The sequence below is a fragment of the Fundulus heteroclitus genome, chromosome 12 (assembly GCF_011125445.2).
Source record: "Fundulus heteroclitus isolate FHET01 chromosome 12, MU-UCD_Fhet_4.1, whole genome shotgun sequence".
Taxonomy (NCBI): domain Eukaryota; kingdom Metazoa; phylum Chordata; class Actinopteri; order Cyprinodontiformes; family Fundulidae; genus Fundulus; species Fundulus heteroclitus.
The window spans coordinates 7,821,290-7,838,862 of record NC_046372.1 but is presented as its reverse complement, the minus strand read 5'-3'; the positions used below and the strand labels follow the sequence as shown (position 1 = coordinate 7,838,862).

Genomic DNA, 17,573 nt, shown 5'->3' with positions numbered 1-17,573 from the left:
AGAGTTTATCCAGCACCCGGTGGAGGAAGAGAACCAGAGGCTCTAAATTGGAGGAGGACAGAGATATGATGCTGAGCTTCAGCTCGTGCTCCAGTTTGTTCTCGGGAATCTTCTCGTCCCTGATGCGAACCGGGAAAGCGGTTCCACCTTCCAGCGCATGACAGAGGGTGAAGAAGCGCTCCAGGTGATTGTCCTGACGCGGTAAACAGAGGATTGTTACAGGGTAGTCGTCATAAAAGGATGCAGACAGAGCACTAACAGAGGTACTGGAAAATAAAAAACAGCTTGTAATTAAAGATGAGAGGTTAGTGTTTATTTTATTTTGCAGGGTCAAAGCTAATGGAACTATGAATTTTTAACTTACTTGAGGGTGAACAGACGACACAGCTTGGACCTCAAGGTTGAAAAGCCCTTTGTGGCTCTCCATCCACTTGACTGGAGGGACCTGGGGAGGAAGTTTCTACAAGAAGCATAAAAGATATATGCATTACTTCAGTCAGCAAAAATATTTTACTCTTTTAAAATATTTTTTTTTCACATATAGTCACATCATAACCACAAACTTATAAAAATGTAGACATGTAAATGTAAAAAATTATATTTTAGATTTTGCATAAAAGACCAACACGAAGTTGTACAATCTGAACAATTGGAAGAAAACTGAAAGGTGCAGCAAGCCTTTTATATTTATCCACCTTTACTCTGTCCCCCCTTAAATCAAATCCAGAGTAACTGAACTAATTAGTATATTGAGACCACCTGTGTGTAATTTAATCACAATATAAATCCAGCTCTTCTGTGAAAAAGTCAGAAGTTTGTTGGAGGATATTAGTGAGCAAACAGCATCAAGAAGACCAGGAAACGCGGCAGGTTGGAGAGGGAGGAAGTTGTTTAACCTCTTAGGACCTGGTCATTTTAGTCTAAACATAGGCTATTTGATGCCTATGTTGTGTTGTGTCTGAAGAGAAGCTGATCTTTTCCAGCCTTTTTCAAAGTTTCTAAAAGTCTATGTTTGAACTAAAGTTCTCGGGTCTTCAAAGGCTAAAGACAGAGAGCTCTGAAGCAGATTTAGGCTATAAAACAATATTCCAACTCTCCATTGGACCCATCATCCAGAAATGGATAGGGAATGGTACAACTCATAATCTAACAACACATGCTTAAAATACTTGTGGTGCAAGCTAACACTGCACACTATTCCTACTGTGAAACAGGGTGGAGGCAGCATCATGCTGTGGGCATGCTTTTCTTCATGTAGGGATAGAGAAGCTGTTCAGAATTGACAGGAACTAAATCCAGGGAGAAAAGCTGTTGGAGGGTCAGGGCAGAGATTCACCTTCCAGCAGGATAGTAGACAGTAGATAGGGAAGACAGAATAGCGGGTCTATCACCATCTAATGTAGAACAGATTACTGGATCAATGTGTGCTTCTGTGCTTTTTTGTCTCTCTTGTTGTGTCTCTGCTCTGTCTTCTGTAACCCCCAGTCGGTCGAGGTAGATGGCCGTTCATACTGAGCCCGGTTCTGCTGGAGGTTTTCCTTCCCGTTAATGGGGAGTTTTTCTTTCCACTGTCGCTTCATGCTTGCTCAGTATGAAGGATTGCAGCAAAGCCATGTACAATGCAGACGACTCTCCCTGTAGCTCTACACTTCTCCAGAAGTGAATGCTGCTTATCAGGACTTTGAAGCAATCAACTGGTTCCTTTATATAGGACATTTTTGACCAATGTGTATAATATGATTGAATTTGACTTTGTAAAGTGCCTTGAGATGACATGTTTCATGAATTGGTGCTTTATAAATAAAATTGAATTGAATTGAATTAAAATTAATTATCTAGACAGAGCTACCATCAAAGCCCAGACTTAAATTGAGTTGGGTATCAAGCTGAGGGAAGACTTGAAAATTGTGGTTTACACACACGTTCTATTCAATGTGACTCAGCTTGAGATAGTTAAGAAAGAAAAATGGAACATTTTCATCCTCTAGAGCTGCGAAGCTGGTAAAGGCTTTCAGCTGTAACAGAAAGTAGAGCACTGCAAAGTATCGACTTATGGTGGCTGAATATAAATGCTCAATTTTTTTTGGGTAAGCACATAAAAGACCACGCATCCTTTTCCTTTCACTCCATAATTACGTAATACTGGGTGTTGGTGCATTTTTAAAAAATGTGTGTACCTCTGGAGTGTGCAGCGAGTAGTTGACAGGGAGGCGCTCCAGAACGATGGGCAGACAAAACTGCCCGGTCTGCAGCCGGTCACAGTTCAGGATGGGCAGCCACTGCGCCAGAGGCAAACGGCAGAGAAATTAAGTCAGCTCGGTTAAAGAGATCCTAAAAACAAATGGTGTTACGGCCGAGGTCTAAAATCTCACAGAGTATCCAATGAGGGTCTCGCAGTTGCCGCTCTGGTTCTGTTTCTGTTGGCAGCTGATGTGGTAGAAAGTGAACAGCAGGTGATGCCTCTCGGTCAGACGGGCTGGGAGAGAAAGCTTCACTTCCTCATAGAAGTCTGGAGACCTGAGAGAGTCACGAAAACAAACCAAAAAAAAAAAAACACAAAAGAAAAGAAGATAAATGAGAACGGGAGGCAATAGAGGTCAGATCCACAAACTTCAGCAATGAAAAAAATGAATCGCTGAATTTTAATCCAATTAGAAACTTAGAAAGAAGTCAGAAAGAAGTCCCAAAAGAAAGACTGAAATCATTGGAAATGTATTATGATAAATAATAAAAACACTTTTTTAAATGCTAAAACTTTGCTTTTTGAATATATAATGAAAAAAAATTAAAAAGGGAAAGATGTAACAAAATTGTAAAAATAAATTATGCCTTATGAACGAAATCTTTTAAAACATACATTCTGTTAAACTAGATTAATTCATTTGTTGGATTCTTTCTCTTCTAAATGTGAAGTTTTTAACCATTCTGCTTCCTTTTTTTCCTGCATCACAGCGAAGCCAAACATTGAAGGAAACCTGGCTGTAGACAAAAATGTGTACTTGCTTGTTATGGTATGTAATAGGCGTGTAAACTTCTGATAACAGTTCAGGACCACTGGATTTCCCAAAAATGACCTAAAAATGAAGATGAATATGAACATTAACAAGCTCATTTCCCAATGTGTGGACTTTCTACGTTGATCTCAAACAGCTGCGCTCACAGGCAGCACGCAGCTCGGGTCCTCTCCACTCATAAACTGGATTTTGATGGTGATGTTTCGTGCTGACGTGAGCCTGTTGACAAAGTTCAGCCTCTGGGGGTAGACGAAGAGCAGGTTCCTACAGAGAAACAGGGGCAATGATTGTGAGACCTCCTGTTTATTACAAAAAAAAAAAAAAGAGAAAGAAATCCAAATCAACCCTGATGTGAAATAGCACAGTTACAAAACCCAGCACTAGATGGCGATGCTGTAGCAGCTATATCTTGGCGAGATAAAAAAAAAGATCTGAAGGCAAGGCCACATTTGTCCTCAGCTAATAACATAAATGTTAAAACCTATGAATTTATTCAGAGACAATTACCTTTTTTTTTGACTGAAATGTAAAATGAACGTCCCCGTGGGTTTACAATGCACAAGACATTTTCAAGCTAAATCATTTTCAGGTCATTAGGTTAGGCTTTTGCTTATTAATGCACATTTCTCAATGCTCAGATAAAATGCACTGCTAGTTTAAGGCGAAAAACAAACAGAGTGAGTCATGGTAACAAAACCCAGTTGTTTGTTTAAAGGTGAGTGAACCTTTACTGTTCTCGCTGCCTCGGGCATCTATGAAACAATGTCTGCAAAAGCAAACACCCCTGTTTGAGCATCATATCCTCGCTCACTGCTTACTTTCCCCTTCTGCTAGGGTGGACGTGCTACCAAAGCGCTTTACTTTTCTCCGGTCATACATACATATTGCGCCAAACGCACCTGTAAATGTTGTGAGGGACGTAAACCTCACTGGAGGGGAACTCCAGAACCTCTTTGACGGGACGGACGTTTTTCTCGGCAACGGGTATAAGCGGGATGAGCTCGGTGGACAGGCAGGCCTGGGGCGTGTCGACGACTGGAGACATGTCCAGCTTAATGCAACCTGGAAGACACAATGATTCAGAGTTTGCTTGTGCAGCACATTAAAAACACTGCTGAGGTCATTAGCGGGTGTGCAGGGCCAGACGCCCACTAATGACAGAAAGCAAAAAAAGCCTTAACTTCAGGGAAATGCACTTTCTGGCCGTGAATGAGGTCGGATCAATACCTCTGTGTTAGTGGAAGCGTTTTAATCAGTTTGATGCCACGTAACCGAGCATGTATCCAAGAAATACGGTTTTAAAGGGGGATGTTGTTTCCAACTCTTAGTATGCTTTATATGTTTGAGTGATTCTTAATGGATGAACAGATAAAAACTTTTAGGATGCATCATTCCTCTTGACTATCTGTGAAAAAAAGCCAAAAACTGCTGCATTTAAATGCAACGAGGAAAAACCTGGTATGGTCTTGATTCTTCTCTGCGGAGTCGAGGTTTTCTTAATTTCAGCCAAGAATTTCAACAAATCTTCATCACTTAGACGATCCCCTTCCTGAAACACACATAAATGCACATTTTTTTTTTTTTTATCAATACACAAAAGCATCAAAAATGAGAAGGTCTAAAATAACTCTGATATCAAAGATGTAATTACAAGAAAGAACCATTAGAAGAGCGTGATGCATTATCCCCATTTACGGTATCCATTTCCAACGGGACATGGGCAAGCTGCTACAAGCAGCCTTGTTACATCATCTATCTCGTAAGTGGAGTTTTTACAAAAAGTCTGATTTCTGGGTGTTGTTTGGAGGAGGATGGCTGTCTAACCTGTTTGAAGATGGTGGTGATAGTGATGGTTGCAGGCTTGAAGGTGTGAACGTTGTAACACGCTTCCTCCATGTTACTGAAACGCTCCGAGTTCCTCCTGGGAAGCTGCGCTCTCCGGTCCATGCTGCTGGATTTACCTGCAGGAAAACAGGAAAAAAAAGAAATATTAGCTCAGGTATTTGTGCACAGTGACAGATTTTTGCAGGTGTATGTGGATGAGTTCCAGCTCATTTTATCAGCTTGTGATGCCATTACTGATCGTGAGGAAATAAATCCGTTCTAAGAGTTTATTTCCTCATATCTTTCTAAGATATGTGGGTATTTATTATCAATTCTAACAATGGTAAAATTTAAGCAATACAGTCATATTAAAAAAATTGGAATATCTGTTTAAATGAGGAATGTTTATCCGATTAAAAGTAGCTTTTATACACATTAACCTTTAAGCAGATATCAAATATACTTTTCATTAAGCCCACAATTCTTTGATAAAAAAAGTTTTATGTTATCTTGGACCCTCTTTTTCCTCTGCTTTATTTTTGTCACCTTTTCTCCCTTTTAATATTTTGTCTCATCGTTTGCTCTTTCTTTCTTTCTATTTTCCCGTTCCATTTCTGTGTCCATTGAACTTGAAATAATATGTTTTTTTTGTATATATATATCAAATCGAGTATATAGCGAAAGCAGTAATGCAATTACAGTAATTGCAGCCTCACATCTGGAGAAAGTGTGCTGCTCAAGCGAGGAAAAGTCAAAAGCTATTCTTTATTTCTGTAGATCTATTCTGCAATGTTCACACAAAACAGAAGCCCTATAAACAACCAATTTCAAACTTGGAGCACTGTGTTACTAACAGCATGTCATAAAAACAGGATTTATTTATATAAATGTATTTGAATCAATCAAAGAAAGCGAATGTAACGCAGTGTAGCAGTAAATAGGATTTTAGTACCAAGGTGACTAATTAAGAAAAAAATGATTAGCTGAAAGATTGAAGTACATGAAATGACTCACTGTAGAATGATGATCACTTGTGAAATTGAGCAGAAATTGACTAAATTCTTTAGAGATGGACTTATAACCCTCGCCAGTTTTACAGAGAGTCAAAATCACTTTGGAGGTCATTACTGATGTCTCACCAGTCACAGATTATTTAATCACAAATTTCAGAAACCTTTTTAGTCTGACAGTTCTTCATCAGCTTTCCACTTGTCCATTCTCCTGTTATCAATTTTATTTATTTTTTCTATTTTTACCACCTTAATATGCTGCCATGGTCAGTTATGTGGACAGAAAATTTGTGGAGGAAAAATGTAGCAAGGTGAGTTTACAAAAAAAGGCAAATTCAGAATAATTTTTTAAAGAGACAGTGTGCAACTAATTTGGCTTTTACTTAGCAAAAATGAAGTGTTGCTTTCATAAATAAAAATTCTGCCAAAGTCTAATAACAATCGCATCAAAAATTATTGCGTTCAAATAGCTTAGAATGAGAATCCAATGAAAGATGCCATGCAGCATCGCTATTTTTGATGACAGCAGCCGAAAGGGGACAAACTTGTTAGCCTTACACATTTTAACTGTTTATGAAGACGTGCTGTCAGTGGATGTTACAAAACAAGAAAAGACAACTGTAGATCCTTCTATTTGCTAATTTCTATTAAAATGAAGGACTATGGATACTCTTTGCCCAGTGAGAGGGATTAGAAAGTAGCCAAGAAAAGAAAAAGAACTAATAACCGAGATAAAACGAGAGCCTACATCAGCGTAACTTTTACCAGGTGGAGACAATTCATGATGGAGCAGCGCTTCTAAACGGATGTGGGGTTTGCTTTCTGCTGGACAGGTGCGTTAATTCAATATAACGGTAACGTTTATTTTGGCGTTATGTTAGAAACAGGGCAGTGTGGTCCAGCAGCTACTCTGTCCTCCCGGCAGAGACGGCTAGTTTGTTTTCTCGCCACATTTATGACACTCCGCGGCTTCCGTAGCAGTAATCACGCGTTAAACGGCGAGGCACCAGAGCGCACCATTAGATGGGAGTAAAGTTGTTGGTTTTTTTTGGACAAAATGTGTTACTAATTTCAAAAGACAAACAAACACTCACCTCCTTTGGCGCTGTCAGAATCCGTGACATCGCGGTCTAAAGTAGCAGTAGAGATGACATCCATGATGTTAACTGTTGCCCAACCAAAAGGCATGCGATAGCGGCCCAGCCTCTGGCAGAAGGCCTCCGCCTGGCCTTTCAGTTTTTCAAGTTTGTCCTTGTTCTGAACCAGAGGAGATCCACAAGTCATTACTTTTATATTCAGAGCCACGGAAAGCGCTGGTATCATCAGGGGGTGAAGAGAGAAAAAAAAAAAAAAAGGGCCAGCATACTTCTGTGAAGTGACTTTGGCGACACAACAAACAGATCTCGCTGCTACTTTACCTTTCCAGAGTCACTCTCCCGCATTGTTAAATAGGGGTCAGCACAGTCACTGATCTCTCCTTGCTGGAGAACCTTCTCTATCTGAAACACAGACAGGAAGCACACAAGTAATCAGAGAAGCTCAACACATTTACCCCCCCCCCCCCCTAAAAAAAGAAAAAAAAAATCCATATCCTGATGGCAAAGGTGCACAACACATTGAATTACAGGATGCGTTTTAAATTTTCGATTTTAACTGTGCAGGTTATTTAAAACCTGTTTTCCCCATGGTTGTTTAAGGACAAGGGCTGCTGTTCTTACCTTGATGACCAGGTATATATCAGAGGAAGGATAGGTGACGGAGAAGATGCCAGATCTAGACAGGGTGGAGTGATCTACGTGTGGAGTGTGAGGTTTCAAGAAGTTTCTAAACTGCTCTGAGTTGAGATCGCAGTAGAAGTTTTCTGATATCTGGATATAAAAAAAGAAAAATAAAACAATCATCTTTAAAAAAATATATAAAAAATAGAACAGAGAGTGTTAGAAAAGCTGAATAAATGAGCCACATTGAAGAAGGTGGATGAGAGCAGAATCAAAAATGTCATTGAAAAGCATTGCTGACTGAGCACTCTGCACTCGGTCTTCTCCATTTCATGAAAGCCTGCAGGCAGGAGGACAACTGCACGTCCTGATCTGGCTGGACCTGCTGTGTGTCATGTGATCCTATTCACTGCAGGGCTTTTAACCTCCGTCCATCACGCTGCACGTCCCGCAGGACCTCTGCTGCACTGACCAGAGCGGGGCACACTCAGACAAACCAAACCTGCCACATATGTTATCTAGAAATCAACAGAATTAACTCTGATAATTCGCAGATAACCATCTTACCACAATCTTTTTGTCTAATCTGTTTTATTCAGCTCAAAGAACAACCAAAACAGATTCATTCTGGTCCCTGCAAAGGGTTTATATTCTGCAAATAAAAGCTCCTTGCTAATAGATTCACACCCCTTGAACTTTGTTGCATTTTGTCAGACTTGCAAACACAACATTTGATTCCTTTGGTACATTATTGTGAGGTTAAAAATGAAAATGATCCATCTATGCAGGTTTGCCCGTGGAGCCGGTGCCTATCTCCAGCAGTCATTGTGCGAATAGAGGTGGGTATAACTTCCATTGTCCAAAGGGCAACAGAGACACATCAGACAAACAACCACGCACACACATTCCCTCCTAAAGGCCATTTAGAGAGGCCAGTTAACCCAGCAGTCATGTTTTTGGATGATGGGAGCACCCAGAGAGAAACCAGGCCGGCACAGGGAGACTTCTGAAGGTAATTGGTTGTACTGATTTTAATTTCCGGGCGTCAGATTAAAAGGTGATGAATACATTCGCGTGCCACACTTTTCAGGCTACAGTTCTTGAAAAGCAAGAAAAAAACCATTTATCCTTTTCTAGTCTGCGTGACCTGACCTCTACAGCGAAGACATGCTTCACTCACTCTTTTTAAAGTTTAAACGTCTTACACAAAAGGCCAAGAGTTCACAATGTTAGTATTCTGAGGAAACCGTAGCTACAAATCACCATGAAATTCTGATGAAATGAGACGCATGGAATGTAATAAGCCCTCCTCAAAGCGACATTTTTCCTGATCACAGGGTTATGTGTCCGCCTTAGCACCAACAAGCTTTGCATTGTCAGACTAAGAACATCTGGTGCTGTTGAATTAGCGACCGCGTAGCACAATCCTCATCTAACAGCTTCTATCAAAACAGATCTTTGTGAAAACCATTGGGAAAAAAAAACATCTGAGACATGCCTAATCATTTTCTATGCTTCATCCCCCAAGAATCCGGCCTTATTCTGAGGAGAAATGCTCTTAGGAATGATACATATCTTGTTAATAACCCTGTATTACAAATACCTAAGATCATTATTCACTACAGGGAATACTTGTAAACAATCATTCATTCTTGCTGTAAAAAATAAACTCATTTGTCTCCGAGGCTAAAGTAAAAGCTCCGTCTGTTTTAGATCTGCGTATGTGAAATCGTAAGTAGGCCGCTCGTTGGGCCAAAGCCTGCCTCTGCACTCTGAGAGGGGCATTTTTTAATAACCCAGAGTATTAGGTGGAATTTTACAAAACATCTGCAGCAGATTTCACAAACGTACAAAGGCCCAAGAGACATGCACGAACAAAAAAAAAAAAAAACAGCAACCTATTTTTTTTTTTTTTATGACAACTGCTGAGGAGTAAGCTGAACAAGTGCACCGAGGAGAGCTGCAGAAATATCTGGATGAAGAAAAAAATAAAAATAAGAGAAGGACCTTAAAGATGACTGGGACAAAAGTGATCGTTTTACATTTCCACTAATAAAATCTGACAAAAACAAGAGCGACAGCTTCTACAACAGAGACACGATTCATGACTTATGAATAGTCTGCGTCTCACTTAATAGGCGTCTCAGTGATAGACAGGAAGTTGTTTCACCTCTACAAAGACACACTTCCCCACTTAATGAAAGCTCATTATGCCTAAGGAGACAACATAACTCAAGGATTTTTCAGACATAGTGAGATTTGAAAAAAATTCCAAAACAGTATTTTTTACATTCTTTACGATCTTCTTTCTGACCTAAAGTGCTCTCCAGACTTATTGGCACCCCTGGAGAAGATGTCTTCAGAGACCTTCACATACCTGCTAAAATAACTGGAACTGTCGACTGAACCATTTTTTAATTAACGCCTTTTTTTTTTTTCAAGTGAATACGAGTGCCACCTAGTATACTACTAGCTGTCGACAGGCCAACCGATTATTTAGGAGACCTGCCAGGAAAGAGGCATCTCTGTCATACATCACAAACGTAAATGGTGGAGTTAGGCAAATATTGCTAAAAGAATCAAAAGGAACGTTGGGCAGATGGGACCAAGTTTGAGCTTCTCAGCAACAAAACACCTCGAAGGATGAGTACGATGGAGCATCTGTGATGCTGCGGGCCTCTTTCGCCTCCAAAGGTTCTTTGACACGTCGGGTGATTTTAAACGCAAATTCTGCATGAAAACATTGACTTGCTTTTAGGCTTTTTCTTTGCTGGCGAAGGGCAATAGGTGGAGAAAACTTTGTATTAAAGTTTTAATCAAGAGTACTATCCTTAATAAAAATATCCTTTTGTGCAGAACATTTTTAACGTGGGTATATTAGCCTTGCAGAGTCGCACGAAAAGATCAGGGTAGAACGAATAAATCTAAAGGTCTCATCTGGGAGCTCAATGAGAACAAAATCGTATAGCTATAGCTGCAGGTCCTGTAGGCTATAGCTCTCAGTCGCTTTGGATAGAAAGCATCTGTGAACATCAATTTCCGAGCCACGCTGCAGGATTGCTAACCTTTATGTAGGTCTGGACTTTGACTGGACCATGGCCACGTTTAGATTTGAAACGCTCCATTGGAGCTCTTGCTATAATCTTAGCGTTGTTTTTCTGCTGAAATGGGAACAACTGGCCCAGTCTCAGGGCATTACATCAAAGTTTTGCATGTTATGATTGAATAAACCAGCACTCCTCGCGACCCCAATAGGCATAAGCGTGTTGGAAAATGGATGGATGGATGGATGACTGAATGAATATCATTGATATTAGATTTAACATGATAAAATACTATTGTCCACAGATAATACATGTGGACATGAGAGCATTGAAACATGCAGGCAATGCCCAAAGACTTTTTTTTTTTTAAATGCAACATATGATAGGCTATTGCTTCTGTAAACAGCAGGAGCTTCCTCACCTTTTTCTTCTCCTTCAGGTCATATAAGGCCATGGTGGCAAACATGGGCTCAATGTCAATTTCAAACCTAAAAGTGAGGGGGGGGGGGGAAAAAGCAGAAATGGACAAGTTAATCATGGCTGAAACTTGGAAGTCTCTTTTTACGGTTAAGCTCAGAACACTTTTTATTCCAGTAAACTGCAGTCAGGGAAGGAAGGGACCAATTGTACAACACTGACTGATGACATGCTGAACTGAGCGACCAAGAATAAAAAAAGGGGGTCAGACTGTATGTTGCCAAACCACTGCAAGTTGAGAAATTAAGTCAGACATCTGGCAGCTGTATGAGCTGCACAGGGACAGGAATTATGAAAAGTGTGAGGCATTGCCTGCATAAGTGTGTGAGCAAAAAGCCCAGCAAAGAAAAGGGAATGATAAAGACTTTGGAGAGGAACCCCTCCACACAGCACTCCTCCACCCTGATATAATCCTTTGTCTGTCAATGCTTTTTATGAACCCACTTCGACTCATAAGTAACATTCGCATATAAAATGCATCACTGTTTTGTATGTTACAAGAAACAGAAACAGGTTTTCATACACGAGACACTGTTTGAACAGTTTTTCTTCATGTCCACCTTACACAATGAACAGAAAGCGCCTGACGGAATGACAGAACCATTCTTCCTCCCATGACATAATGAAAATGTATGACATACTTTATGGCCTGGCAACGGATGAGGATGCGATCTCCTGTGTGTTCTTTGGGGCAGTCGGGAATGGGCCTGATTTCCACCGCATCATCCTGGAACACACACACAAAACAAACAAAAAATAAAAACTTAAATGAATGAAAAGCAGATGTAGCTGGAACACATAGACCAGGAGAAAACTCATGTTCTTAAGTTCTGTTATAACATTTTTCAAAGTGCTGATAGGCTTTTAATGAACATCAAGTCTAAATGTTCAAGGTTTTGCAGAAATGGATATAAAAAAACAAAACAAAACTGAGGACTAGTTAAGAGTTCAGCGCTCATATTAAAGGTTACATAAGTCAAAACCTTGATTAACTGCTTTGAATGATTTACACCAGTGAACCGTTTGAAACAGCTAAATGCTTAACACTTCACCTCATCGGGTGGCGGGTACAGCGCGAACACCTCGGGGTGCCTTTTGGCCTGCCGCGCCTCCTGGTTGAAGCGATCCAGCTCCTCGTGGCTGCTGAAGGCCAGCAGTCCCTCGACCCGCTGGTCCGGAGCCAGGCTTCGCAAGTTAAAATCTGACGAGGTCAGCGTGCGGCCAGAGTCGTCGCTCAGCCCTGCTAGAGTTGGAGACTTGACCTGAGGCAAAGACGGAGGGAGACGGGGTTAGCGTGGAGGTGTGGCCCGGTGTTGGAGCGTTGGCATCAGAATCGAGTGAGATGAATTGGAAATAGAGAAAAACGAAGGATGCAGACAAACATGATCATCAAAAGAAGCAGTGGTCATGTGATTTATTTATTTTTTTTGCAAAATGCCTCGAGACAACATTCGGTGTGAATTGGAGCTGTATAAATAAACTGAACGGAACTGAAATGCTATGGGTGCTGTGTTTCGATGTAGAGCAAGGAACGTCCCATTCAAACATATGCAAACCAGACTTCCTCTTGTTAGATCATGACAATATTATTAGAAAGTAAACCCTATGAAAGGCGTATGTACGCAACTAGGAATGCGCTCAAGAGACACAAAAGCACTAGAGTGTTAGGGGGCAAAGAATGTATGTCGCTGCAAGAAAGGGCTAAAAGAGACCGAGAACCACTGCTATAGAATCAGGGAACAGAAGCAATTAATCTCTGCTGTTATCTACAGGCCATGCACTGTGGTTGGATCATCCAGAGCAGCAGGAAGAGTGCAGGACAGACCTGTTGACATGTTTCTGCGTTTGCTGCTTATTCAATAACCTTTTCTGGGATGGAAAAAAAAAAAAGGACCAGGAAGCTGCAGTAACTTTCATTAATCAAGTGAATTTCATTTGTTAATAAGCAGATATTTTCAGAGGTCATTTAGAATCATCTTTGTTTGCGTTTAAATAATAAACCTATTGCAGTATCAAAGTACTTCCAGGTGAAACCTAGTTAAAGCGATCTTAAAACGATACAGCCGTCCTAAAACACTCTCCGACAGCTGCAACACGTCTTGAACTGCGTTTACACAAGACGACAGCAAGAGTTGTGACACAGGAAGGCGGTGTGTAGGGACAGGGCTGTGTTTTCAGATTCTATTTTCATAACCTGGAGTTGCAGTGAAAAAAAAAGATAATGCATCTTTTTCAACAGTTTGTTTGCAGATATACTTGCAAAGATATGAAAGTCCTTCAGAAACAACAACAATCATCTGTTTCATCAGAAAGATGAAATGATAAAAATGAAACATGAACAGAAAATAACCTTTAACTTGAATAACTGTCATGTTTTAAAGGGGGGAAAAAAAGAGACATAAGTGAAAGTTATCTTCCTGCCACGGACACCAGACAGACTAAGTTATGGGCCATGACATGCCTTCACTGACACCACGCTGCACGAATACAACATTCCCTTGTGCCACCCCCTCTTCTTGTCTCTTTCACTCCCATCATCCATCAAAGTCGCATCCAGGCTGTTACACTACAGGGTAGGACTGACCGAGCAGCCACCCTGGTAAAGCTTCACCCTGTCAAGGCTCCAAGAGTCCATCACAACACATACCCGAGGCTTTTGTTGAAGCAGATTGGACCAAGGACAGGGGACAATAGTGCTGTTCTTTCCCTCCCTCTCCCTCTCTCTCTCTCTCTCTCTAGCATATACACGCTGGGAAGCCTGCAGCAGTAATGGGGGCCCTTTGGGTTCGGATGATTAACCAGAACTAGCGAGGATGGAGCAACAGTGGGTGGCGGGGGTGCTTTGAAGGAGCTGGACGGCAGGGACAGCCTGACAGTAGTGGGAGCCAGGGATACCGAAAAACCCACAGAACGACCAGGATGGGAACTTGGTCCAATAAAACGCCGTTGGAGAAACAAGGAAGTTACCTGAAAGGCAAATGTTTGGCTGGCGCAAGCGTCGTTTTCCACATTTTTGCGGTGGGAAACATACGACAACGTATTGCGTTAAACAAGTCTGTAGAACATCAAGTTCTATTTCGATGCAAATCAGGCTAACTAAACTTAAAAGAGACGTTCTCGCAGAGGAGGGAGTGATGAGAATAACAATTTTCTCATTCATGTCTTCTGGGCCTTGATCAGTATGGACTGCCATACTGCTGTCAGCAAAGCGTCTTCAACAAAAGGCACTTTAAATAAGCAGACCATTTCGACAGCCAGGCGCAAAGTTCTTCTCTTGCAGCTCCTCTATAAAAAAAAAAAAAAAAACAACTCCTATTTTAAGGGAATTGGACAAATATCCATGTATCCATACACGAGTACATGGGAACACACAAAAGATGAGGATATGAGTTCAGCTTTGAGTATGAATGTCACTGAAGGCTTGAGGGAACATTTACTTTCGTATGAGCAGCAACATGCACCTGGGCATGCAAGTCCAGTTGCCAGATTTCCTTATATCTAAATAGCTCAGAGTCGGCTGCCAGTGGTATTATAATAAAGTGGAAATGAATAAGAATAACACCAACTCTGGCACAGTAAAGTCATAGAGGGGAGTCGGTGAACGCTGAAGAGCATAGTGCGATGAGGTCACCATCTTTCTGCAGAGTCAATAGCTCCAAACTTCACGTGCCTTCAGATTATCTCAAGAAGAGAGAGTGCAGAGCTTCGTGGAATGGGCAGCAGGTGAAATTCAAAGGGTGGATGCAGTCGCGTAAAGCATGCCGGAGGCGTGCCCTTTGTAGTGATGAGGCACGCTGCCAGACAATCCAATCGATGAGCCTGGGTTAGGCAACAGCCAGAAGATCTGTCCCTTTAAAGTGTAGAAAAGAGTCGCAGCGTGCGACTGTTTTTCAGGAGTTGTGTTTGTCCCTTTGGTTTCAGTGAAAGGTGCTCTTGATGCTGCAGCATAAACAGGATTAACTGGAGAAGTTCCTGCAACCAACTATGTGGGACCAGTTCAGGGATGACCACTTCCTGTTCCAACAAGACTCTCCACTGGGGCACAGTGTGAGGTCCATGAACACATTGATGAGCGAGTTTGGCATGAAAAAACATGATTGGTCCACAGTCCTACAGCAAAGAGTATGAGCCATGTCTTTTCTGCCAACATCAGTGTCTGACCCGACACATGCACGTCTTGAAGGGTGGGCAACATGGCCGTAAACAGAATCCGGACCCTTTTGAAAAGCTTTGCCAGAGAATTCAAAGCAATTATACCTGGAAAGAACTGGTTAAAATCAAATTAAAACCTATGGAAACTCTATGGATCAATGTCAGGATTTCTCTTATAACTTGTGTGAAAGCAGGCGAGCAAATACTTTTGGCAATATTTTTTGCTTTTTGCTGTTCTAACTTCAGTTTGGATAAATCTCTCCTATTAAAACGTTACTTATAAATGAGCAGCATAAAAAAATATTGAAATGCAATCATGGATGTAGTTTAGAACAAGAAAATCGATACAATTAACAACAAACCTGGGTTTGTTGGTCACTGGATTGATCAACTCCTGTGTATAAAAAGCAAACTTTAAAAAATATGATGACGTAAAAACAAGCAGAATAAACCCTTGCCATGTCAGGTCAAATGAAGGACACTAGTTTTATCTGAGAACATCCTTTGCAGTAGCTCTCTGCTTTGCATATTTCCCGCACTGATATTTGGATTTCCGTAGCCACAGCACAAAAACCTCGAGAGAAACCACCAGTTTATCCTTTTCTCCCTCCCAAAAAGGAGTGAAACATTCAGCTCACCAGACTAGAAGACACTGGCTATATCAGAATAAGAATAAAACATTTCATCAAATTAGGTTTCTGAGCTGCATTAAACTGTGGCAAATCAGATACAAAGAGATGAGAACAAACATTTAGTCATTTACAGCTCATGATTGCAAATGGGGATGAGCAAATGATGGAATAATCAAGATGAAAAGGCTCCGTTCGTCATAGAATAGCACAGGAGGACTCAACACATTCATATCTGCATATGCTTTCATCATTTGAATCCAGGATAGGCTCTGTTCCTGTTCAATTCACGTGACCTTAAGGGAGAGTTGTTTATTGTTTTTTTTGATAAGATCTAAGTCTGCGCGTGCCTATAACACTTTGTGAGCTGGATCTCGACTTATAATGTCTGAGCCCATACATTTAAATTAAATCTAGACATTAGAAGTTTAATTGTTTCAGACAGGCTGGGTACATGTTGAACATACTGCTGCCTGCTTACTGTAGGTTAAAAATGAGCTGTAGATTTTCAAATTAAAAGCATACCAATAGTTAAATGAAGGAAAATTGTGACCTTGCCAGTAATGTAATCCATTTTTCTATTGTGCTGGCCTCTGAAACATCTCTTACCTACTTAAGACAAACAGCATAGTTCTCAATACTGATATGAATTGTTTGGTAGCCTAAGCACTCAGAATTCACACTACATTTGCTCTACGGTATCTGGCATAGGTCTAGCACAGTTGGTTACTTTTCTAATTCTCAAAATTGCCATATTTTCTCTTAAAGAGTGATTTCAAGACTTGCTTTCTCCAATGTTCCTGCATGTGTTTCAATGTTTACGCTCCTTGACCATCATCCGAAATGGCCCAGCCTTATTTTTTGGGGAAGTCCTTCCAAACACCTCACTGATTGAAATTTAACCACCAAATGAGGGACGATTCTATATTTCAATGGATGCGTGGCAAACCTGTAGATATCTGACGCGGATAAATGAAATCTGCCCACAGGAGTTTCCTCATATTTCACAAAACTCAACCGGACCAAAACAGAGATCAAAAACAAAATAAATGGAAATAATTAAGGCACGACATAACGTCTTCAGAAAGGTATATAAAATTAAAATAAAAGGTGAAATTTGAAAAACTTTTGAATAATTAATTTTTACAACCACTCAAAAAATAACCTAGAGAATTACATTTATGGTTAGCTAATGAGATAAAAGGTTAGAATGACATTCCCAACTTTGTGGTACAAAACAGCAAAGGGGAGAATTAACTTGTCAAATGAACATTTTTAATAAAACGCCTACATTTATATGCATTAAGATACCAAAGGAGACATCGAAACACGCTCAGATGAAACAGATTAAACAAAGGCTGCACGTGTGATTACCAGGCTTCATGCCTACCTGACTGTCAGCTTTGTTTTATTGTTTCCAAAGAATACATGATAGTTTAATGGAAAGAGCTGTTGTTAAACTGTAGCGTAGGGGGTAATAAATGAATTGGTCGGCATGCAAATATATTTACATGCTAGGTAGTCATGTGATGAAACGAAGCAGCCATCAGATGCGGCGGTATCGCAGGCATTGTGTTTACATTCACACAATGTATGGAGCCTCACCGCGAAACTGAAACCTTTGTTCTTCATTGAAAAGAGTACAGAGGCCAAAAACATCCTATAAACTCAAGTTAATCGGGCAAATCATTAGTGTCCTTCACAC

The 17,573-nt window shown here is 40.7% G+C and overlaps 1 protein-coding gene across 1 annotated transcript in view; it reads right to left on the bottom strand.

Moving 5' to 3' along the window:
* The window catches only part of dock8 (dedicator of cytokinesis 8), a gene marked incomplete in the record, with an annotated part of 78,878 nt that overhangs the window by 38,335 nt on the left and 22,970 nt on the right, over positions 1-17,573 (bottom strand). The window contains 15 exon segments of the mRNA XM_036143868.1: positions 1-193; positions 365-460; positions 2,178-2,279; positions 2,373-2,517; positions 3,004-3,074; positions 3,161-3,278; positions 3,914-4,076; positions 4,470-4,563; positions 4,839-4,975; positions 6,943-7,105; positions 7,267-7,347; positions 7,567-7,716; positions 11,032-11,098; positions 11,729-11,814; positions 12,140-12,349. Of these exon segments, the coding sequence (XP_035999761.1) occupies positions 1-193; positions 365-460; positions 2,178-2,279; positions 2,373-2,517; positions 3,004-3,074; positions 3,161-3,278; positions 3,914-4,076; positions 4,470-4,563; positions 4,839-4,975; positions 6,943-7,105; positions 7,267-7,347; positions 7,567-7,716; positions 11,032-11,098; positions 11,729-11,814; positions 12,140-12,349 (1,876 nt within the window).